We start from the raw sequence: 22,957 nt of genomic DNA, 5'->3' as shown, positions 1-22,957 counted from the left end.
ACGCAGTATCTGAGCAGCAAGGAACTGTAGCAATGAAAGCATACGATAATCCGAAGTGACTGTGCAAATAAAATTCAACCCTAACCAGCATACTGTGCATTCACTGATGTCCGATCCTACTACCAAGTAAATAGTCTAGATCTTGCATCTACTTCGCACTTGAGTCACATATCCATAACATGATCATCACAAAACAGGCAATTCCAGCAAATCCAACTGAAAAGCACATTTACCACTGACTGATACCATATATCATACTACTACCTCAAACCCACGCAACCTCCCTAAACCACTCCACCATCCTGCCCACCAACCCCTCCTCCAACCCATCCACACTCAACCCCCTCAACCCCTCCGCCCTCTCCCTCGCCTTGTCCGTCACAAACTCCAACCCCCTAAACGGCTTCTGACTCCCATACTTCCCCTCCCAGAACCCGACCAACTTGACCGGCGGATTCCTCTCCGGATCCGCCACATCCCTGACCCGCCGAATCCACTCCCCGAACTCCACATCCTCAAACTTCAACCCGGCAGCCCTCAAAGCAGGAAGTAGATCCTCTGTCCAATGGAAGCTGTACGGGTTCAGAATATTATACACCTCCACATCATCCACCCCCTTCTTCCTCCCCTCTCTTTCCCCTTGGTGAAGCGTAATATCCATCACTGCCCCAGCAACAACATCAACCGGCACCCACCGCATCCTCTCATCCAATTTCGGCAACGCCCCCACCGTAACTGCAGCCCTCAGCATCAGCGGAATCGCCTCCGTGGCATTCCACACCCCGTGCTTAGTGTCACCGATGATCTGCCCGATACGAAGCACACGGGCATCGAGGTAGGGCGTGGCGTTGGCGCAGATGTGTTCTGCGATGAGCTTGGACTGCGCATAGCCCATGGACTGCGCGGCGGTGAGGGAGTCCGGGAGGGATTCCGGGATGGGGGAGACGGTGCTGTTGACGACGCTGCTGACGGAGGAGCAGAAGTTGAAGGTGGCGGGTTCGGGGCGCTGGGCTTTTAGGGCTAGAGTGAGGAGGTTGTGTAAGGTGGGGAGAGTGTCGTGTGCTAGACTGCTGAGTTGGAGGTTGAAGTTGACGGGCCAGGCACAGTGGATGATGTCAGTGGTTTCGGTGAGGAGAGTGTTGTAAGTTTCTTCCGGGAGGGAGAGAGTTGGGTTCGATAGTGCTGGGGCGGGGAGGGCGATGAGCTTGGCTTTGGAGGAAGATGAGAGGGGGTTGTAGAGGTGGCGTGCGTGAAGAGCGTCGTGGAGGCGCTTGTAGGCTTCGATGGGAGAGGAGGCGCGGATAAGGCAGTAGACTTTGTTCACAGAGGGGTTCTGCGCGAGTTGATGTGCAACGTGGCTGCCGAGGGAGCCGGTGGCGCCGGTGAGGACCTGTGGTTGTTAGGAGGGTGGGCGGGTTAGGATGGTGAAGGTGACTTACGACATAACGACCGGAAAGGTCATTGGGATGTGGAACGTGGGGTTCAAAGTGGCTGAATTGCGAGATGAGTGCACGCATCTGTTCAGGGATCGGCTGAGAATCTGGAAGGGCTTCTCCGGACTGTACAGCGGCCAGGAAACGGGCGAGCACGGCAATAGTGGGCTGCTCGAAGGCAATGTTGAGCCCAAGTTTTTGGCCCTTGGTGTCCAAGTTCTGGACCAGCACAGTGCGTAGTTGGCTGGCTTGTAGGGAGTCCATGCCCAGTGAGAAGAAATCGGCGTCATCTGTCAACAGGCTGGTGTCCTTGAGGGGCAGAATTTGCAGAATTTGCTTCTTAAGGAAGTCCCTCAGTTCAGACTCAGACAGAACTAGCGTGCCAGTCATGGCGTCCACAGCGGCATAAACCTCTTCAATCAGAGGCTGGAAGTTCTTGTAGAAGGCTTGACGGATGATGGTGCCCTTGTCAGTCCGAGGGTAGGGAGTGTCTGCAGGCAACACTCGGACCATGTTCTTCGAGAGCTGTCCGAACGCAGGTAGCGCCTCATGAGCCTTCTCAACAGCTGGCCAAATACTGTCAATGACCGCCTCATCAGAAAGTGACTCGGTGCCAGGTGCACGGACGACAGCCAGTCCAATCTGAGCTTTGCCTGCTCCGAACGCAATGGCTTCGGCAACAGTGCTGCGCTGCCGGACTCGTCCTTCCAGGTCAAGTGGGTTGACCTTTTCTCCATTATATAGGATGATTGTATCGTCCAGACGAGCATAGTACTTGTATGCCTCCATGGTGGGATGCTTGACAAACAGGTCCTTGGTGGCGTACGAGCCATCAGGTCGGTTGGTCATGACCTTAGAGGGCCAGCCATCTAGACATACTAGCTCGAATACTCCCGGAAAGCGCTCTTCAAATCTCAAGAATTTCTTGACATAGTCAGAGGGGCGGAGCCAGTCCCATCCCTTGTCTTCGCGAGGCCTGGTGGACATCATGAGCTGACCGGTCTCAGTTCTGCATGTGTGTTAGTCAAATATTCCAATGCGTTTGAGAAGCACTCACGATCCATAGTGACTGATGAGATGAACACCATTTTCGACCAGCAAGTTGCCCAGAGAGTCTGGGCATGCCGACCCTCCGAACATGACGGCCTTAAGCTTAGCCAAAGCGGAGATTCCCTCCTGTGTCTCAGCCAACAACTTCAGCGCATAAGGGACACCGTAGAATATTTCAAATTCATTCGATCCCATAATCTCGAGCAGATACTGCCTGGTCAATGGAAGATTGGCATTATAGAGATGCAGCTGTTTCTTAGCGTGAATTGTCCGGAAGAGACAGCTAATTCCATGGTTGTGGTACAGCGGCAAAGTAACGAACCCGGACATGTTCATATGTCCCGAGTAATTCTTCAGTGCAGCAGATTGGGTGTGGAAAATAGGCTTCGGAAGTCCAGTCGAGCCACTGGAATGAATAATCCATGCGATATGCTTGGACTCGATTTTCGGGTCAAGGTGCGGGACCAGGTTCGTGTCAACATCCTCTGTAATGGGATAATGATAGTTTTCCTCAGTCGGAATCTCATCAATGACAAGCTCAGGTACCCGCTTCTTGATATCTGCAGCGGTGTCTCGGAATGAGCTGTGAATGAAAATATGTCTCGACCCGGTCTTCTCCAGTAGCGAGACGTATGCGTCCACGGATATTCTGGTTGATAGGAGCAGTCCACTGTGACTCAGCTTAGCCAGGGAAAGCAGCATCACCAGGTAGTTGAGGTCAGATGGTCCCAGTAGAGCGATGACTTTGGGAGTTTCAGCTGATGATTTCCGAGGCGGAATTCGATCTGATAGCACCTTGGAGACACGAAATGCGAAGACATCCAGTTGCTGCAGTGGATAGTCCACATATTCGATGCCGGTGCTCGGATAGGAGATGATGGGTTGTGCGGCTCCGAGTGATGCACGCTGGCGAACAAGTTCGTCAATTGTCGAAGGCTCTTGGGATTCCAAAGGCAAAGTGACATCGCCTTTAGACAGAGGCTCCTGTAGTGTGGGTGGTTGTGGTGCGATTGTAGAGAGCATCTTGAGTTTTGGGTTTTTGTTGTTACATAGACAAGATATTTAGTAAGCAGATTCAACCTTGAGCAACTTAGATCGATCATTGAAGAAATGTCAGTAATTAAATAAGTCCCAGATACTCTATTGTTCAATGAAGACGATGTCCGATGCCGTGATGGAGGGCTCGGAAATGCTAGCGCTGTTCGGATATTTATCCGACCACTGCTTCCGCGCGAACATTGCCGGAGACAGTACACTCACTCATCGAACGCAGCAGTATATAGAGATTTGAATGTTATTTATACTAATACACGGGGTAGTTAGAGTGTGATAAGATGGCATATTGCTGTTCTCAACTTTCAGGACCATGGTCACAACTCGAGTGACTTCAGTTTGTTTTCCCGGTAGGGTTTGCACGATTGCATACTTGAGCTACAAAACAACTTTTCCGAGCAATGAATACCGAGTAGTCCTGAAACTGTGAGAGACATATGGAATATCAAGATGGGGACAGATGAGGCAAAAAAGGAGAAGTTTCCGAGTGGACAAAATTGCATAGAAGTAAGAACGTTTCCAAGGCGAATGCGGGGTGTGAGCCGATCATGAAGATCCACTGCGGATTCCTCTCCGGGGGTCATTTGCCACTATCCCACTGGTTACGGATGCATGTCCTGCCCTGGCAGGATATGTGGAGGTGATATCCGCTATATACTAACCACGTGCAAGAAAATTTCACGGAAAAGTTCTGTCAGGCTCGGAATGGCGCAGGCACTCTCATGTTATCTTTTTCTGACGTTAGCATATCTCATCGGGGCTGGAATCAATTTCTCAATTCTGTGCTATTGTTGCGAAAGGCTTCTGGCATCTTTTCAGTGACAATAGCAGTTCAGAAGACCGCATTCTCTACCAGCTCTCTTGGTGAGTGTTAGTAAATATGAAAGCAAGTGGAATCGGCCATATTCTTGCGAGAAGATGCTAGGTAAGAAAGGCAACTGAGAGCTTTTAACCGCATGGGAAGACCACACTGGTGGTCATCAATGACGACTTCAAATTTAGCATGGTGTTAACTGCTATGGTGCGCAGAAAGTAACATGAAGTCTTTGGCATGTTAGCAATACAGATACAGGCCATTGATTGACACAGAAGGCTTTATAGGAATTGGGTAGAAGGAAAACATGAAAGATGGTGGAAGGCCTAGAACAGGAATTTCTTAACGTATAGAAAAGCGTATGGTATGGAAGATGTCGCGAAGTGAATCAAAGCCCTTGTTTAGCCTCGAGGTATCACCCCTCCAATGAATTTTCTCTCACTCCCAGACTATCGGAGCTGTTAACATGTCTGGGGTTCTATCTCTGGTCGGAGTTCTCGAAGGTTTGGTAGCGACCGGCTGCAAAATAAGCGGATTCCTCGAACTACGAGCCGCGAGGACTCAGATCTTCACGTACTATGATTCTATAGTGGCGAGTGTGGGAGTCTCGGGCATACTGAGAGATGTGCAGGTTATTCGCCGATGTACTGTGACACAGAAATTATTCATGTGTTGCGTTCACACATTCCGAAACTGGAGGAGAGCTCATCAGATTGACAAGGAACCCTTTGCATCCATTGTTACACAGTGGGGTAATCAGATCCATATTAAGCATATAGATCCTTGCTGGAACGAGCTCTGGGAAGCAAAAGGTTTTATATCTGAAGCTTAGATAGCCGAACGCTTTATCCTCCAGCAAATTGTGTAAGCGGCGATGAGCTTCTGGATGGACCTAATATGCATCTTGCAGACGCCCTCCCATAGAACGTACGTCCTGGTTCGACATCTCATCTATTCATGTACTGGAAGGAGAGCGCCATGGGCATTGCTTGGGCCTCTGTAACGCAAGTTGCAACCATAGGATGCCGTGAAATGCTCGTATCGGCATCTCTCAGGCAGCATCTACACCTTGTTGCGCATCTCCGCTCGCCTAGGCAGCCTCTGATGGACATCTACATCATGTTTTACCTCACTGTTTAACAGACCAACAGTTGAATAACTATACTGACTGCAATTGTAGTCATATATCGTCGTCACCTTCGGTCAAAGCACTTCTGGATCCCTGCCTCTGTCGAAGGCATTGTGCACACCCGCGGGTATATAATTGAGCAATTCCTCTTGGCCATTTCTACTCTCAATACCATGCCATCGTTCTGACCTGTGTCCGAACTCAACATATTTCACATTTTTCGTTTATCATTCTCAATCTATCAACATGCTTTGGGAAAAGCCAGGTGGCGGTGAACCAGCCCAGACTACTTGGGACCTCAAGGAGCCCTTGACGGTCAAATGGTCCCACGTCTCGTGAGCTTTTGCCCTCAGAACTATTTCCTTACAATTGCTGACTGAAGCAGTGGAGAGGAGAACAAGACCTTCTGCATCTACCTCACCAACCGCGTTGACTATCCTCCAGTGACCGAGCTGGTCCTGCGCTACGCCGTCATGGGCCGAGATGAGGTTACTATTCCTCCACCCGGCCCGATGGATGTCCCTCTTAAGTATGTTATGCCTGATATACTAAAAAGTAGACATAGTGTTAATTATCATTTCCAGTTGCAACTACCGCCTTTGGGCTAGTGCTTGTGGAGACCCTGAGACTATCTATGCTGAGACGGAGCTGTTCTGCATTGACGTTAGAGACAATGCTGATCTCTAGTTGATGCCCGGCTATTAAACTTGCTGCAGTGCACAGGGTATCTTCGATTGTGATTTAGCTTGAATTGTTGAGAAAGTTGATGTCTACGATACGCCAATCACCGTTGCATGTCCAGTAGTGTTGACCTTTAAGCAGAAAACTGCTACTATGTAGTGATTTTATCTCCGATATTCGACCGAATCTTCCTTGTAGATGCTTTATTAATCATCAAATGAAGTAAATTTGTCTTACAAAGGATGGCAGTGATTCGAGACTCGTTCTTTGATGGTGCCATAACTTCGGCCGAACTCTCGGTCCAAGCCAGTATATAGACCAGCTGTCTTCGGCAGTGTTCACTCCAGAACTACAACTTCAGTTCACACGAACCATAAGAGTATTTTACTTTTACACTTTAGCGTTTCTTCCTCATCCCAACTACGAAAATGGTCAAGGTTGCAATTGCTGGAGGCTCTGGAGGTACACTCTTCCATCGTTCCTGGTCTCACCAGTTATATCACTGACACTCGAACAGGTGTTGGCCGAGAGGTTATCGACGCTCTTATTGCTGCGAAGAAGCATACAATCATTGTTCTGACCAGAAAGGTTCGTCATGTCCGATAACCGTAGTCAATGGAAGTGTTGTAACATTAACCAGTCTATGCAGGATACTGAAGCCCAAGAACCTACACAAGGCATCACTTGGGCCAAAGTCGACTACAACGACACCACTCAACTAACCAAGGTTCTTCAAGGAGTGCACACCATTCTCTCCTTCATCACCACGCAGGATGATCCCAAAAGCACCGCTCAGAAGAACCTCATCGATGCGGCTGCTCAGGCCGGAGTGAAACGGTTTGCGCCGAGCGAATGGGCTTCGTGAGAACTTTATCCCACTTCTACTATCATCCAAACACTAACTTAGTATAGCTCCCGCTTGGACTACCTGGACTGGTATGCCTACAAAGGCGAAACGCGCCGGTATCTCCAAGAGCTGAACAAGGATAAGAAGGTACGATCGTACAACGTTCTACCAGGCGGAACATCTAACACAACCCAATCAGGTCCTCGAGTATACCCTCTTCCAACCCGGCGTGTTCGTCAACTATCTGACCCATCCACATCAATCGGCCCGCCACCTGCCCTCAATCGCAACCCCCTTCGACTTTGCTAACCGCCGAATGATCCTGGTGGACGGGGACGATGGAACCCGTATCACCTTGACGGCTGTTCAGGATATTGCTAGAGTTGTGGCCAGAGCCGTTGACTATGAAGGCGAGTGGCCAGTTGTTGGGGGTATCCAGGGTTCCAACATCTCCATCGGTGAATTTATTGCTCTAGGGGAGAGAGCTCGCGGTAAGTTTGTTCTCTACAACATCACATAGATACAATCATGTCCTGATTCATTATCTCCAGGTGGGCTCCCATTTACCATTGAGCGAGTGAAGGCAGAAGATTTGGAAGCTGGGAAGTGGGAGACGTCGTGGACACCAACAGTGGATCATCCTTCTATTCCGCCCGAGCAGGCGGCAGTGGCCTCGAAATATATGAGCAGTCGGATTCTTTTGGCGGTTAATGCTGGATCCTATGCCGTTTCGGATGAATGGAATAGTCTGCTGCCCGACTTCGAGTTTACTCCCGTCGAGAAGTTCTTGACTGAGGCGTGGAAAGGAAAGGCTTGAGTATGCGGTTGAGAAGGTTGTTACGGATAAGCAGGTAGAAGATTTTATCTAGCTTAGTAAATATAACACGTCTTTCGAGACGTTATCCAGCCATAGCGTATTGTACTAGGGCTGATGTGAGCATGGCGTTATTCCGCCGAGCTCGGGCGAATCCAACACCTTAGCCCGAGATCCTTCCGCAGAGCATCTCATTATTCCCTGCCCCCTCACATTTTGACCGAGAGACACTGAAGCCTGGCTGATAGTGACTGGAACGAATATGGATAAACACTCCCAAGAGAAACGGAGAAAGGTCCGCAAGGGCACAAGGAGCTGCTGGGAATGCAAGCGGCGCAAGGTTCGCTGTATCTTCAGCTCCTCCTCCAATACCATCTGCAATAACTGCAGGCGACGGGGATCTACATGCATCAGTCAGGAGCTCCCAGACAGCCCTATACCTACAAGCAAAGACTTGGTCGATGCTCGACTCGACCGAGTAGAGAGGATACTCGAACAGCTGGTTAACCCGGGAAGCCGAGCGCTATCTTCTGAGAATTATACCGAAACCCCTCCCAGTTTGGGGACATTGGACAGTTATGTGGACTCTAGTCGAGAAGAACAAGTGAGTCCAGTCCTCATGTGCTTATTTCAATTTTCCCATGCTGATACTTCCAGGAATCGTCCCCAGAGAACAACATCCCCACAGGCCCATATGAGAGCATAAAGCGCGACCTTCTCGCGGCCTGGCCCAGCCAGAGGGAGCTCAACCATATCTACAATCTCCCTGTTGGCATAACAGTATATATGAACTATGAAATCTGTGTCCCTAATTCCACCTTCACAGATGACAGCCTACCATCTCCCCAGGATATGCTCCAATTACCAGAACCACACTCCCACCCCGTCCTAATCGCACGCAAACTCCTTATCCTGGCCATTTTCCTCCAAGGCATCTCTCCACCGTCCATCAAAAGCTTATCTGACCTATCCATCTCCCACCACGACATCATGACCCGCGCCGTCACCCGCGCCACCAGACTAGTAACCACAAACGACGAGCTCACTACCTCCATCGAAGGCCTGCAATGCATCATGCTGGAAGCCCAATACCAAAATTACGCCGGAAACCTCCATCAAGCATGGCTAGCCACCCGCCGAGCCACAGCCATCGCACAAATGCTGTCGCTCCACCGAGGGCTTCCCCCATCATCCCTAAAGGTTTTCGATCCAGCAACCCGCAACACTCTGAATCCAGATTACCTGTGTTTCCGCCTCGTCGAAATGGACCACTACCTCTCCCTGATGCTCGGCCTACCACCTACCAATCTCGAAGCACGGTGCCTCTGTCCTAAAGCCCTAGAAACATGCACACCTCAAGACCGCATGCACCGCATGCACAGCATTATAGCAGGCCGTATCCTCCACCGTACCGAAGCGGACATCAACAATATCTCCCTTACGAACGACATCGACCAGATGCTCCAAAATGCAGCTGCCCAAATGCCTCCCCAGTGGTGGCTCACCCCAGACCTAACACCCAACCAGACCCAAACCACCATCATTCAGAAAACCCTCCGTCTGAACGCCCATTTCACGCACTACCAACTCCTCCTCCGTCTGCATCTTCCTTACATGCTCCGCTCATCCCGAGATACTGCAGTGTACGACCGAAGCAAACTCACCATCATAACCGTAAGCCGGGAGATCCTGGCGCGGTATACCGCTTTCCGTGCCTCGAATCCGGCGCATTACTACTGCCGCGGGGTGGATTTCATTGCTTTTGTGGCGATGACGGTGTTGTGTATTGCGCATATCGACTCTTCAAATCATCTCCAACGCGAAAAGCAGGGAGGAATAGGAACAGTTGTCAGTTTCCTCGCGCATAGTCGACCTAGTGATCGCGGGATTATGGAGCGGACACTCTCTATTATTGAGGATATGGTGGAGTCAGGGTCAGGGACGGATGAGATTGCGGGGAAATTGGCGGGTATAATGAGGCATTTGTTGGGGGTGGAGGAGAGTGCTGCTGGGGGTGTTGGATATGTGGCTAGGGAGAAAATGGGTGGGGATGGGAAGGGAGAAGGGGAGTATGATGGGAGGCTTGGGGATGGGGGGAGGAGTTTACATGTATATATCCCGTATCATGGGACGATTGGGTTTGAGAGGAATGAAGGTGTGGATATTGGGGTGGGAGGGAGTAGTGGTGAGGAGTGGGATTTGCAGGGGGTGGATGTGGCTCTCTTTAATAGTTTGTTTGGGGATATGGTGGTTCCCGATCTTGGGGAAGAGAGGTGGGAAGAGTGGGTGGGCGTATAGAGACGAAGAACAAATAGGTAGATACTGAATTATTTAGATATTCGAATATCACACGTGTTCCTGATCTATATCTACCAAGACCTTAAGATCTCTATAGCCTCCATAATCTTCTCCGAAGGTTTAAACAGCATTCCACATATCCCATCCCGAAACAAAGGTACTAACCACCATCCCAACCCCGACCCCCAACTGACCCATTTCAATCAACCCCAAAAAGGTACCGGGAATGAGCAGATCACAAGCATCAACGCAGAGCATCTTCTTCAGTAGCGAGAAGCGGTTAATAGAAGGAGCTTGTTTCTTGTTGTCCTTCTCATCCTTCGTCTTAGATGCAGAAGACGCGGAAGAAAAAAGTATATCAAAAGCAGCACCCAAAATAGAAAACCCCAGCGCATAGAACCAGAATTTGTTCGCTTCTGTTAATATGGCTTTGTTGTAGGGGTTTGGGTAGATGGATGTTGCGTGTAACTTGCATGTTACTTTAGTATTATATCATGGGTTGGATGGTAAGGGAAGGGAGTACACACCAGGGTTAAGTCTTCCAAGAGAAAGTAGCATCCAAAGCACGACCATTTACTTATCTCAATGACTGTCTTGATGACATTGTTCTGAGCGGAAGAAGGGTTGCCTAGCAAGGCAAATGCCCGGTTGAAGCAGTCGATAAAGTTGAAGAAGCGGAGGAAGCGTCGTGCTGTTTAATTCTCAATACTGGTTTATTCTCATGGTGGATGTGGACATTTAGTAGGATTATTGGAGAAAACTAACTCAAAGCAAACTGTGTCTTGGCGACGTTGAACCGCGAAATGGACTCATTTTCCAGAGTGGGTATTTGCAGGGCGAGCACGCAGAGGGATTGGACCAGACGAAGGGTCTTTTCGAGGCCTGGCGTCGTGCGTGTAAAGCGGTATAAGTGGTCTAACATTCTGCTTTCTTTCTATTGCTCTGGGGGTATATGTGCGGGGGTATGCAGTCTATTGTAGATGTGTTATTTGGCGGCGGTGGGTAACGACGCGCTTTAAGTACTAGAGATTAATTAGGCTATTTGCCAAGGGGCTGGTATGGCGGGTACGCGATATCGGCTCGGTATCCGCTTATCTATCATATTCACCCCATCAGGATCATAACGAGGATGATGTACGTGATATGTCACTTTCAATTACACACAATTGTTCAACGCTAATCTATACATCTACAGCAATCACCGACCTCCAGCAATATCCTGTCCCAGCCGGTATCCTCCGACCTTCTCCCACTCAACCTTCTGCCGTGTGATCGGCAACTGTCTCCGCAGCCCCTTGAATACTCCCTCTGCCGTACTAACAAACGCCCGGTTCAACTCCTCCTGGTAATCCCGCTCCGCAGCCGCGATCCGCGAAATGATGGCACTGGCATCCACGGATTGCACCGACAGGTTCACCGGCTTGTTAGTGTTGAGGGCCACGTTGCCGTCTTCATAGTAGTGCACGTCGACCTTGATTTGGCCGGAGATGGTGGTCGAAGAGGAGTTCACGGGGAGGGTGTAGATGGCGCGGAAGCGACCGTTCCTGTCAACAATTAGTATTTCCATCATCCTGAACCTGAAATGGGAGTGTACCAGAAGTTATTAGGCGAGTAGCGGTTCGCAACGAGAACAATGGCCACGGCGGTGTCGTCCTCGATCGGGTACACGCCGTAGCTGCAGGTGCGGTAGTGTTCGGTGGCGTGCGCGGAGAGGGACTTGAGGAGGGATTTGCTGCAATCCTGTTAGATCCACATCGGGTGATTGACTCAGATACAAGGGAGAAGAGCGTACATCAAATCCGCATTCTGCGACTCCAGAACGTATGACTGTGCTGCCGATGCTTCCTATTCCCTGTCAATTCCTTATCTTCCCAATGGCTTGTGTCTACCCACCTGCGTGACATGGTCCACCTCAAACGACGTCTGACTTTCCACATCGAAGTACCGGTTTCCCTCGAGCTTGTTGTATTCGCTGATCAGGACCTAGAGGTTGTCAGGACGGTCGGTCGACCCCACTATCAGGAATGTAGCTGCGTACCTCCTGGCTCGCTCCAGGAAGCTTCACAGTCGCCAGTTGTGTCTCATTGTAGCGCTCAAAGGCCGGTGCGAGGGAGGGGATGATGTCGGGACCGTCGGAGGTGAGAGCCTTAACATCTGTGAACCTGCTTAGTATGGGCTCGAGGCGGGGTACGATGCGGGTGGCACCGATCGAAATGAAGGGTCTGGGTTGCATTGCATACCTGCGACAACGTCCGCGAGCTAATAGATGCTGTCAGCTATGTTCGGGTTCATGCAGGTATAGGAGCATGAGGGGGTAGCTGCCTACCTCGCCGGGCGGGGCACCCTCGATAAAGGAGGATGCGAGTTCGGTAGTGGATGCCATGGATGATTATGGAACGTACTCAGCTGCCAGAGTTGAGTATGTTAAAGGGTAAAGGTAAGCTAGTAAGGGATTAAGCACGAAGGATAGAGGGGCAGTGGATGCTGGGTGAGCAGATGGAGCTCCGATGTCAACACGGAGTTAGCGCGAGTCCCGCCGAGCCCGCACGTGGCCCCTGACCTGCCGCTATCCGTATAGCATTTCTACAACACTACTTACTATATCACTAAGGTCTAACAAGCAACTCTGATGCATTCACTTCAGTATGCACTATAATGTTTATTATAATTAGATATGATGCAGTTAAGCTATGTCCCAAGTATAGCACCAATAAATGCAAAGATAACGCCAAACTCAACCGATCCCGCTAACAGCATTGAATCCTTAGTCGATACCGAAGAATGTTGTAATAGTTATAATGATGTAGACAGGCTCAGCCAACCTACTCAATGCTCATGTTCATGAAGCCATCGCTGGTTTCATTCATCCCATGCAGTCCTACTCGTTTCAGGGTTCCGGTATGGTTGTTACCATTGCGAGGTCCATTTTCGGTGACAGGCCGGTCGGGGAACAGCGAGCCAAGGTTCGATCTTGGTGGGCCCCAGATGCTGGGACTCGTGTCTTTGACCACCGGTGAATTAGGCATGACCGGGCTACTCTGTGCGCTCATGCTTGGCGATACCGCTCGCCGCTTGAAGAGGTTTGGATCGAAATCATCATCCCGACGGCGTTTCCTCCTGAACTCGCCGACAAACCCAGCCGGGGCGCCTTGAGATGCTTCACTGCGCGAGCCGGGTCGTTCGCTCGGTTTAGCAAATTCTGTAGTCGATCCTACAGTGGTAGATGGTGTGATGTCCATAGCGAGGTCATCTTCAGAGACCGATGAAGCTCCATGTCGGCGTTGGGGTGGGGGCGGCGTGCGGTAGCGCTCGTCGAACGAATTCCAGAACTCGACTCCTCCCGAATTTCGGTTTGCCTGATCGATGAATTTTGGTTCGTCCGGTGTCGTCAATCCGGCTTTTGGAGGGATTTCCTCTGGGGTTTGCCCGTGAGCAACAGGAGTGGACGTGTCAAGAGCCGACAAATCACCCAGCGGCGATTTCGCTTCAACGTCAGGTTCGTTCTCTTTGACTTGTCGAATAACTTCCGCTTCTCGCTTGGCCTCGCTATCAATTGGAGCAGACTCCTCCATCAATGCCGCCCGAATACGCGCAAAGGTTTTCGTTTTTGGCTAACAGAGTTAGATGCATCCTATGTTGTGATCGGAATATTGTACTTACGAGTAAGCTCCCACGACGGGTAACGGCCCGTCGAATTACCCCCAAAGGCCCGCCCTCGGAGTTCGACGTGCTTGGGCTCTGCCCACGCGCACCGCGGTTCTCACCCTCGTCGCTGACATCTGAAAGGCGCAAATCCCTCGTGCCCATGCTGAGACTAGCCCGTCGGGCACCTGCGCCAAAATAGCCCCCATTCTGACCTTCGATACTCTTCATCACGGGTGGTGAGAGAGGACCCGGACTCTGCTTGGAACTGCCACTAGCACTGCTGGAGCTGTGCCTGCTTCGTCCCTTACGAAAACGAGCCCGCTGGAAGCTCATGAGACTCGCGGCTGCCTGCGAATAGCCGCCCATCCACTCATTTCCCGGGCTGGACACGTTCCCCACAGCAAATGGACTCATTCCACCTCCCAACCGCTTCGCCTGAGGTGTATTGGTAATCATCATGTCGTCACGGTCGCCAATCATGGGTTCATCATCCTCCTCACTACTGCTTGTATCGGATTCCATCATGTTGACGCTGGATACGGAGCTCGAAATTGTGGCCTTGTCGGCGGGGTTCGAGGTGGAGAACTGGAGGCCAGAGACTGAAGCTGGCGAGCCGCGCCGTTGCGGGATATTTACACCGCGCCCGCCAACCGTCGGGGAGGAGTCCGGGGACGCTTCTGCAAGGGTCGAGTGATGGAGATTGGTGCAAGCTCGCGAAAAGTCCAGGCCTCGGGAACGACGGGGCAGCACGGAGCCCGGCGAGCCGTAGATGGCCGAGGAATCGAGCTTCGGGGAAAGCGGGGCGCGATTGGATAAGGATAAAGGTCCGGAGGATCTGGCAGAGAGGTTCAACGAGAGACTCTGCATGGACGGCCGCTGGGGCGTTTCGGGGGTCGAGGAGAGGGAGGAGTCATCTTTGCTGGGCGGGCGGGAATCATCGTGATTGATCGGCATGGCGGAAACTGGTTTTCCCGCATCGCTCAGCGAGCGAGTATTCGGTGAAGGACGCAATGGAGGCCCAAGTGTAGGTGTGTTTCTGTCGCCGGCATGGTCGGGATCGGTGCCTGAACTGGTTTGCCCGGTCCGCTGCGACAGTTGTTCGCTGAGCCGACTCGCGAATGGGATAGCCCGGCTATGGGATAGAGTTGAAGGGTTGCTGGACGACGTCATGTTTGCAACTGAGACCACTTTTTACACGTGTCACGGTGGCAGTTGTGCGTATCAGACCGCATGGGACATGGTGAGGTTCTCACGAATTTCTCCCGGGGCGGTTAGTTCAGGTGGTAGGCTTCACGATAAGGAGAGGGTTCGAATGGTTGAGACAGTGTGGCGTGGATAAGACGTGGGATGGCAGTTATTGTTATGGTCCGGATGGATGAGAGACAAAGATAAACATCAGCACATGATGGAGAGGTCAAGCAAAGCGCCAGACGCGGTTGAGGCCATCCGCACGCCCATGCCTGCCTCAGGTTGGCCAATCCTCCGCCAGTCCGGTGACGCCCTTGACGTCCTGCCCGCCATTTCCGGCCAATCAGACGTCATCTGCCCCGCCTCTAGGCTCGCCCTATGATTGGCGCGCGGACCCTGATCGTCTTGGTGCCTTAGGCATTAAATATAATCGTCATACTTAGTAGTGGTAGTAGTCTGTCTACCTTCGGTCTAAGTAGTTTAGTGTAGAGCTAGCATCGGCACTTGATCTCATATTCATGATTGGATCCTCCGGTATCTTCGCCATAGTGAAGATCCTATGGCCGCAATGGCTCACATGCACATGGCATCATATTCTGCCGCGGCCTGGAGCGGTCAAACAGGGCGGTCACAATTTATACAGAATGCAGCTCGCCTCTTCCGGAACTGTTCAAACATATATCCGCTCATATCCGCTTATATCCGTACTTTTTCCTGCGAGGTCGACTAGGTTCTGCCGCTTTCGGCGGTCAGAGAAGCGGTCATGATTGGCATTATGGTCTACCAGCCAGCCATCTTACATGCTAGTTCCTAGGACTCTATCCTTACAATTAACGAGGAGTCTAGATCCCAAGGCTTTAATCTGTGATACACTTTAGACCTCTTGTCTGATTGGAGGATTTTCATAAGAAGATCTCATTGTGTGTTTACATCAGGTGGTAACTTTGATCTTATACTACGAGTCTCGGTATTTGCAAACCACCTTCTGCAGGCATCAACCAATGTAGGCTAGCGCCAACAGATCTCTCTGTGGGCGTAATATCCATCCATGATGAAAAGTACAATACTGCTGTTCTAGACCTGTAAATTGCATTCTCATCTGACACCCGGACGCCGTGGATGTTTCTTTTCAACTACTTGCAGTAGCTAACCTCGGCTCTGATAAGGCATGTTTGCTTACCTTCCAACCCCGCTATTTAGTACAACTTGGTATTTTCAATTGGAATTTCCATTTCCCACCCCCGCCTTCTCTGACGCAGAATACCTTATGAGAGGTCCTTCTTTGAGATGATTAGCTACATTGCTACTCTCTCTTATTCGTACATTTGGCTCCCAGTTATATCATACTTATAACGCCTTTCTCAATCAATTCGCTCATACAAATCACTCCCATCATGAACCCCCGAGTAGGCGTAGGTGTTTTCGTCACCAATCACAAGGGACAAATAGTTCTCGGTCAGCGCAAAAGCAGTCACGGTGCTGGTAGGTAATACCCCAACTAGAGTTGATTGATCTGTTTTGATCATATAACGGTACTATTAAGCTCAATTCTGTTTCTAATGCCTCTACACAGGTACCTGGGCCCTACCCGGCGGCCATCTCGAGTTTAACGAATCGTTCGAAGACTGCGCAGCACGTGAAGTACTAGAAGAGACAGGCCTCAAAGTCCGCGACACACAGTTCCTTACAGCGACCAACGATATTATGAAAGAAGAGGGGAAGCACTATGTCACTGTTTTTGTGGGATGCACGGTTGTTGGAGATGATGCGCAGCCGGAGGTTAGTGATATTGCCTCCTAGCCCACGTGTGACCTGGTTCTCCAGAAAGACCTCCGGCTAAACATTCCTTCTAGTTATTGGAACCCCACAAATGTGAGCAGTGGAAGTGGGTGACCTGGGAAGAAGTCACCTCGTATCATGGCGATCCAAACTCCAGCCACAGGCTGTTCATACCTTTGATCAATCTTCTCGAGCAGAGACCGGGGTTTCATCCGGTTAGACGGTGATGAAATCGTTTCTCTAGATGACTTAGGAAGACTTACTGTTGTTTCTATATTACCTAGAGGCTATCAAATACAAGAATTTAATAAATCGCGGCCAGCAAGTTGGTTTTCTCTGTGACTGACTGGTCTTGGCTTCTGGTTGACCTTTCCGGCAATCAAAGCCATGATGAAGCCCAACTCCCATTTCAAGATCCCCATGAAAGCTCTGAAATAAGGTCATGCATTTGGGCTTTCCAAGTTTAACAAGGTTCAAGCATATGCGACTGGTCTCATCATCTATCTGTCACGTATACGGTGTCATTGGTGCATATGCATGACTGGCAGTTTGGGTTACTGTGTATCCCACTTATCTGCCTCAAAACAGCCCAATTTATGGTTTTCTTATATCTGAAACACAGAGAAAGAGAAGCAAGCAGGAGCAATGATACGAACGAACATATAGCTAAATGACAAGCTCATGGGGCTTCCAAAAGGATCTTGCATATTGAATCCATAAAAGACCTAATCTGTGACGGATCATGGTAAGCGTTGTTATAAGAAATCCTTATTTCCAGCTGACCAAGCCGAGACTCTATGGCGAAGACGATCGAAGGATTTGCCGGAAGAGTGATCGCCCAGTAATCCTCTAGTTCGATCTCACCATACGAAGACTGGATGTAGGGCGATGCGTCGCCCATATTGCTGATGATCAGTGTGGACAACACATCATTCGAGACATCGGCGCCCATATCGGCCAAGACATGGGTCATGATCGGTATGTAGGACGACATATTACTTTTGAATGAAGAATAGCATTCCTTCAAAGCTTTGAATGTTTTCGGAAAATCGTGGACGCCGACTTGAATGGGCCACAGTCCAAAGCGCGGTGCCATTGCACGACTACCCAGTTCAGGTGGCCCTTTGCACTGCCCTCGAAGGCTTGAAATCAGAAATGTATTATGCTGGACACCGTCCGGCAGATTGGCTTGGTCCTTGGCAGCCAAGGCAATGGCAGTGTGAGCAAGCGGAGTAAGTGTGAGGCCTAGATTCCGCGCTTTGGCAAAGATAATTTCTGTCTCGTTAACCGAAAATCGGCGTCTTTCAAACCTAAAGGCTAGCTGCCGCTGCGATGCGTCGGGCTCAATTTCTAGGCCTAAGGTTTTTGACGCTTTGGGCTGATTCTTTGGGAAGAACCCTCGGTGATCCTCAACCCATGGTTGTGTGAGCCGGGGGATCGCAGCAGCATCCCGCGTCTCCAGAGGCAGGTTTTTGACCTCATCTCCTGGTGCCCATCGAAGAGTGTCCGTCTTAGGACACGATAGCTCAGTCAGAAAATCGTGGAACCATATAGCGATCCCCTGGCCATCTGCATGATAATGTGAAATATTCAACAGGAACTCGTTGCGGTCCTTGAGATGGAACATATTGGGGAGCTCTACTGGACCCAAGCGATTAAGCACATCTTCAATCCGTTTGGGGGTTTTATTCACGGAGAGGAAAGTTTTCTGGGTCCAGGATTCCAATCCTTTGCTACATGGCACATTGTATATCCAGTTACCGTCGACCACAGAGCTTGCCATCAGAGGATGCTTGTATCGAAGATTCTGCCAGGCCAGTCGCCCCTTCTTGGTCAGCTCCTCCGCTGTGAGAGTAGTCCGGACTTTGGCAACGGCAGCAATGTCGTATGTTCGACGACCAGGCGGGTTGCTGATGACCATTTGTCTCATTACAGCCTCGATGCCGTCCACGGGCCTGGTGTATTGTTTTTCGGATACTCTTCCCCAAGTTTTAGGCATTGATGTAGTGCAGACAGATCGATGAATTTTTGACGGTGTCAATAATCCTCTGCAATTCCATATATCCATTAGCTAATCATGGTCCTAATCCCAAGACAGAGAGCCGCGCTGGCCAGGACAATATCGGGATAGATTGAGAATTACTAGGACAGTAGATTGTACCTCGAATTTATACATGATGAGAGCATCTTTGGGTAGCGGATGTTCCCGTACCAAGAGGGAGGCAACATTTTGCAGGCTCGGTAACAACGCAGTGCAAGGCCTGAAGTGTAGAGTGTTGCTAAGCCAATTCAGCTTTCTTGGGAGTGAGAAATGAACGCAAGATCTGGGTTCGCACTAGGAATCTAATATAGCAATAGGTTTTTTTCCAATATCGATATACGAACCATAGACTAGAATGAACTTGAAGATAGATAGATAGGTCAGCGATGGCGGACCGCACTTAAGAATGGAGCACATTATGATGCCTAGAGCCGATGATGTATCTGTAGGCAATGAGACTACGTATAGTGTACTGGAAGTCAGGCTTAAAGACACATGACCAATCTGCATGCATCTACACCAGGTAAGAAGTCAGCCATTGGAGCCAATAAGATCAACATCGGTCATCATCGACTTTCTCTATTCATCTCACATTCCGAAGATGGTGACACAGCATTGCAGGATTTTGCTTCCCCCTTCCTAAAACACTCAAAAGTCTAATTCAGAACCAACCAATCATACATTAAATCGTGCAGGTCTGCAGCACAATTCAGAGAAGCGAATCCTTTGATGCGAGGTGGAATTTTCTTCAACATTCCTGGAGGCAAAGATAGACTTCTTCAGACATGGAGAGATTTGTGGCCATATAAGGCAAGGCATTACGTAATTTGACTAAACCCAGTATATTGAGTATAGTGAACTCGCCTCCTTACTCTATGATGTCATGCGATGCCAGCCTGGACAACGATACCCTTGCATGAAGCTCACCTACAGTGTCTACCGTGGTACCGATGAGGAAGCTGTATGATAATGTGTTAGATTGATAGGGCAACAAGGCTTTGTTCGGCAAACTGCTGTCCCGCAATCCGCATGCGAGGATATTATTTCCCTCTCAATAAGATCGAATGGTTCTAACAGCTCGTCCGGAACCTTTCTCTGCAATGGTTCTCGCCTGCTACCTCAAACCTATGAGTTGTGCGCAGCCCAGGCATCGTTTCACTGAGAGAATCAAGTATCACTTGGCTGGAGATAGCACTCCCTGACCCTTGGCCAGGCATCCCACAGCAATATCCGGCTCGTGCGAAGACTCTCCGCCTCATTCAAAACATGTACAGGTCTCTACCGTGCGGCCAATAATGCAACAGAAAGGCTTTAGCTATTGTCAAAGTCCAGGCTCTGACATATGTTGTACGCAAACTTTCAGCATCAAGGCAGAAGCTCTGTTTTCCTGGCCACGTCTAGAACCCCCTAATAAACCCACCCTTGCTGTTTCATCCGCGACTACCCGCAAAAGCAACAAGATAAAAGTCTCGAGACTTACTCTCTGTTCAATATCCTGTTGAGCACCCCAAACGGGCATGCTACAGATAGAAAATTCGACTAATGATGTCATGATCATTTTTCTGCAGGATCTGTGAGTCAAAGAGCGCTCAAGCATTGATGTATTCGTCTGGTCAGCCTGGGTACTTTTCGGTGATGGAGAAGATGGTGCTATTGGCTCTTTCATAGATCACATATATTTTACTTTTGAGCTCAAGTTGTACGAGTTTGCCTGAGTCACTGCATGTGAGGCTGACAGCATGTCGCCCGAACATATTTAACCCGACGCTTGTTGGGGCGATCTTCCGCAGTCAAGGCAGCAAGCACCAAAGCTTCATTGTTTTGGTTTCTTTTCAGCCTGTTTTCCGGTCTTCCTCCAAATATTTTCATTGCTTTTTCTCGCAATTCTCTATACTAGAACTGTGGACATGAATTTTCCGGTGATAGATGAGTTTCGGATTAATGAGGATGTTGCTAGCTCAACCGTAGTGGGTAGCAAGGACGAACCATTTGTCAATTCAAAATGTAAGATAACAAAGAATAAAATTATAGGAAGTTGGACATAAGAAACTAAGGAAGCTGCATCTTTGGTCAAACTCGACATAATCAAGCTGATGACGGGAACAGAGCCACCCTGCAGGTCGCTGACTCCAGTCGTACGGCAATCTAGGGCTAAACAAGCAAATAGCCACACGCTTCCACAGCCCGGAATCCGTTCATGGCTTCAGGTTGCGGCGGGCGGAGCCGGTACGCGCTCATCCGCAGATGAACCAGTTCTGTACATCTTGTTGATCATACTACTGCTGATGGTCGCGGTGTGTGTTTCTCCAATCCGTCTGTCTATCTCGACCCACTTATCCAGAGCGGCTTTTCTTGTTGGGTCCCATGTATCAGTGGAGATGACTTTATCTCGAAGTTAAGCCGCGTGTTCGAATTCCAATCTCGCGCTATAAGGGTATCCCAGGACTTCATGCGATAGACCAAGAAGAAGAAAGGTGGTAGCAGCATCATGGTTAAGTTGCTTGTTTTGAGTATAATCAAACTCTGTCCCAAGCTGATTGATGCGTTTGGATAAATGTGCGCAAATGTAGCTCATTTCTGTGTATCTTCTCCTACTCCAGAGGTACTCGATTGCGGTGTGCCATAGCAGCATGTTCTCATGGCTGTATGGCTCTAACTCGGCGTCCACCTGAGCTAGAGAGTTTTGAATACTCCCGAGCGCCATTCCCTCGTACAGGCTGTAGAATCCACCCTCGTCTGTTCTTGGAAATCGGGCTTGGTTGTACGAGATATATGCTTTGATAATGCTGCCAGATGCTCGTTCCATCCATAATGAACGGCAATAAGCATCGAATGCTAAGTAAAGAGGGCGTATTTGGTCCAAGTCCAGCCTTCCGAGGCTTTCAAGCATCAATCTGCGCGGATCATTCTGCGGGAGGCTCTGTGCTGCCAAAGCAACCAGATCATCCCTAATTTTATGTTGTAGCTTCTTGTTTCCCGATCTCCAGACCATAACAAGAATTCCAAGAATGTCTGGAATTTGTCGGTGATGAGAGCACCTCACAACTGATCTGTGTAGAGGGAAGGCCTCTTGTAATAATTCCTGAGCTTGGTCATTTTGTCCCTCTCTAAAGTGTTTCAACGCATGGAATATCCGATTATGTAGCTTACTGAGCTCCATCACCTGAGCTTGGAAATCCGGGCTCCTAGCATAAAGACCCTGATGGTTTGGCGCCCATTTACCAGTGTCAAAAGAGGACTCAAAATGAATTCGAGTAGCGAAAAGAAGGTACTGGAAGTCTCTGAAAGTGGACGGGTTGCTGAGAGCGGTGATATTGAAAGGTAGACTGATTCTTGTAGTCTTTGAAGAAGTAGCCTTCTTCTTTTTCTTCGGCTCTTTCTGTTTTCTGCGACTATGCTGGGTAATGTCATGATTATCTTGAAGCACACCATTCTCAAAAATCAGACAGTGTCCATCATCAGGCGTTTGACTGAGGATAGTTTGAGCGTCAGCGGCGCTCTCGCTGCGGATGTTTTTATAGATTCTCAAATTACGTAGCAAGGTTTTCCATTGGTTCATCCTGGCAGGATGAATTGATAAGTATAAGCGTATAGTTAACATCTGTCCACTTACGTCAACCGGGGTTCCAGTTCCAATTTCTCAAACTCGAGCTTGGCCTGTTCGTGCGTCAAGCCTTCGGTGACAAAGAGTCGAAAGATGAGCGAGCGGTGTTTTTCGTAGGCCTTTGCGCGTTCCATACTCGACACCGAGAACACAATTTGTTCCACCTGTGCTCGTGGGTAATTAGATTGTGTTATATGCTCTGGTAATACACGGAATGTTGCTGGAAGCGGTAGAGAAAGGAATTATTGACTATATTGTTGGATCAAGATGTAGGAGGGACATCATTTGAGTCATCTGATTCAGATAGCTCCTTGTTCAACTGATTATGAGGCTTCAACTTTCTGGCTTCTTGCGAGCTAACACCAAATGAGCGCCAGCCTCATAGGATGACTGAGGAAGCCAACACCAAACACTTTGTCCATTTTGACGTGGCACCAATGTCCAGTGAGGCTTGCTATCGGACGGAGAACGGTGGCGTGGCAAGGCTCGATTGGCCGACTGGAGAATAGCATGGCGCTAATGCACGACACTTTTGTTCGCTTGTTTCGCAAGCTAGTCCGTATGAAGCAGTGGCCTGTCTG

The 22,957-nt window shown here is 49.6% G+C and overlaps 10 protein-coding genes across 10 annotated transcripts; 4 read left to right on the top strand and 6 right to left on the bottom strand.

Moving 5' to 3' along the window:
* Window positions 1-265: 265 nt before the first annotated feature.
* On the bottom strand, window positions 266-3,506 carry AtWU_06824 (putative NRPS-like enzyme; the record flags this gene model as incomplete). The annotated part of the gene is made up of 3 exons (XM_035501933.1): window positions 266-1,390; window positions 1,440-2,442; window positions 2,491-3,506. 3 exons carry the CDS (start codon window positions 3,504-3,506, stop codon window positions 266-268), a joined length of 3,144 nt encoding a protein of 1,047 aa, XP_035357826.1.
* A 2,219-nt stretch (window positions 3,507-5,725) lies between these two features.
* On the top strand, window positions 5,726-6,166 carry AtWU_06823 (cytochrome P450 family protein; the record flags this gene model as incomplete). The annotated part of the gene is made up of 3 exons (XM_035501932.1): window positions 5,726-5,814; window positions 5,865-6,008; window positions 6,064-6,166. The coding sequence occupies 3 exons, from the start codon at window positions 5,726-5,728 to the stop codon at window positions 6,164-6,166; spliced, it is 336 nt and encodes a 111-aa protein (XP_035357825.1).
* Window positions 6,167-6,588: 422 nt separating this feature from the next.
* On the top strand, window positions 6,589-7,824 carry AtWU_06822 (NmrA-like family protein; the record flags this gene model as incomplete). Its single annotated transcript, XM_035501931.1, has 6 exons — window positions 6,589-6,622; window positions 6,678-6,748; window positions 6,810-7,021; window positions 7,073-7,154; window positions 7,207-7,498; window positions 7,559-7,824. 6 exons carry the CDS (start codon window positions 6,589-6,591, stop codon window positions 7,822-7,824), a joined length of 957 nt encoding a protein of 318 aa, XP_035357824.1.
* A 259-nt stretch (window positions 7,825-8,083) lies between these two features.
* On the top strand, window positions 8,084-10,119 carry AtWU_06821 (Zn(II)2Cys6 transcription factor; the record flags this gene model as incomplete). The annotated part of the gene is made up of 2 exons (XM_035501930.1): window positions 8,084-8,425; window positions 8,479-10,119. The coding sequence occupies 2 exons, from the start codon at window positions 8,084-8,086 to the stop codon at window positions 10,117-10,119; spliced, it is 1,983 nt and encodes a 660-aa protein (XP_035357823.1).
* Window positions 10,120-10,239: 120 nt separating this feature from the next.
* Window positions 10,240-11,041, bottom strand: AtWU_06820 (PEX11 domain protein; the record flags this gene model as incomplete). Its single annotated transcript, XM_035501929.1, has 3 exons — window positions 10,240-10,587; window positions 10,647-10,810; window positions 10,885-11,041. 3 exons carry the CDS (start codon window positions 11,039-11,041, stop codon window positions 10,240-10,242), a joined length of 669 nt encoding a protein of 222 aa, XP_035357822.1.
* A 276-nt stretch (window positions 11,042-11,317) lies between these two features.
* Window positions 11,318-12,502, bottom strand: AtWU_06819 (F-actin-capping protein subunit alpha; the record flags this gene model as incomplete). Its single annotated transcript, XM_035501928.1, has 7 exons — window positions 11,318-11,663; window positions 11,714-11,851; window positions 11,912-11,964; window positions 12,013-12,102; window positions 12,158-12,273; window positions 12,360-12,378; window positions 12,446-12,502. The coding sequence occupies 7 exons, from the start codon at window positions 12,500-12,502 to the stop codon at window positions 11,318-11,320; spliced, it is 819 nt and encodes a 272-aa protein (XP_035357821.1).
* Window positions 12,503-12,941: 439 nt separating this feature from the next.
* Window positions 12,942-14,934, bottom strand: AtWU_06818 (GMC oxidoreductase family protein; the record flags this gene model as incomplete). Its single annotated transcript, XM_035501927.1, has 2 exons — window positions 12,942-13,730; window positions 13,780-14,934. The coding sequence occupies 2 exons, from the start codon at window positions 14,932-14,934 to the stop codon at window positions 12,942-12,944; spliced, it is 1,944 nt and encodes a 647-aa protein (XP_035357820.1).
* Window positions 14,935-16,346: 1,412 nt separating this feature from the next.
* On the top strand, window positions 16,347-16,752 carry AtWU_06817 (nucleotide triphosphate diphosphatase NUDT15; the record flags this gene model as incomplete). The annotated part of the gene is made up of 2 exons (XM_035501926.1): window positions 16,347-16,434; window positions 16,526-16,752. The coding sequence occupies 2 exons, from the start codon at window positions 16,347-16,349 to the stop codon at window positions 16,750-16,752; spliced, it is 315 nt and encodes a 104-aa protein (XP_035357819.1).
* A 658-nt stretch (window positions 16,753-17,410) lies between these two features.
* On the bottom strand, window positions 17,411-18,730 carry AtWU_06816 (polyketide synthase dehydratase family protein; the record flags this gene model as incomplete). Its single annotated transcript, XM_035501925.1, has 1 exon — window positions 17,411-18,730. The coding sequence occupies one exon, from the start codon at window positions 18,728-18,730 to the stop codon at window positions 17,411-17,413; it is 1,320 nt and encodes a 439-aa protein (XP_035357818.1).
* A 2,437-nt stretch (window positions 18,731-21,167) lies between these two features.
* Window positions 21,168-22,798, bottom strand: AtWU_06815 (uncharacterized protein; the record flags this gene model as incomplete). Its single annotated transcript, XM_035501924.1, has 3 exons — window positions 21,168-22,332; window positions 22,386-22,545; window positions 22,738-22,798. The coding sequence occupies 3 exons, from the start codon at window positions 22,796-22,798 to the stop codon at window positions 21,168-21,170; spliced, it is 1,386 nt and encodes a 461-aa protein (XP_035357817.1).
* Window positions 22,799-22,957: the final 159 nt, after the last annotated feature.

The sequence above is a fragment of the Aspergillus tubingensis genome (genome assembly GCF_013340325.1).
Source record: "Aspergillus tubingensis WU-2223L DNA, scaffold_8, whole genome shotgun sequence".
Classification (NCBI taxonomy): domain Eukaryota; kingdom Fungi; phylum Ascomycota; class Eurotiomycetes; order Eurotiales; family Aspergillaceae; genus Aspergillus; species Aspergillus tubingensis.
Note: the sequence above shows the minus strand (reverse complement) of the source record. Positions and strands in the feature narration are given on the sequence as shown.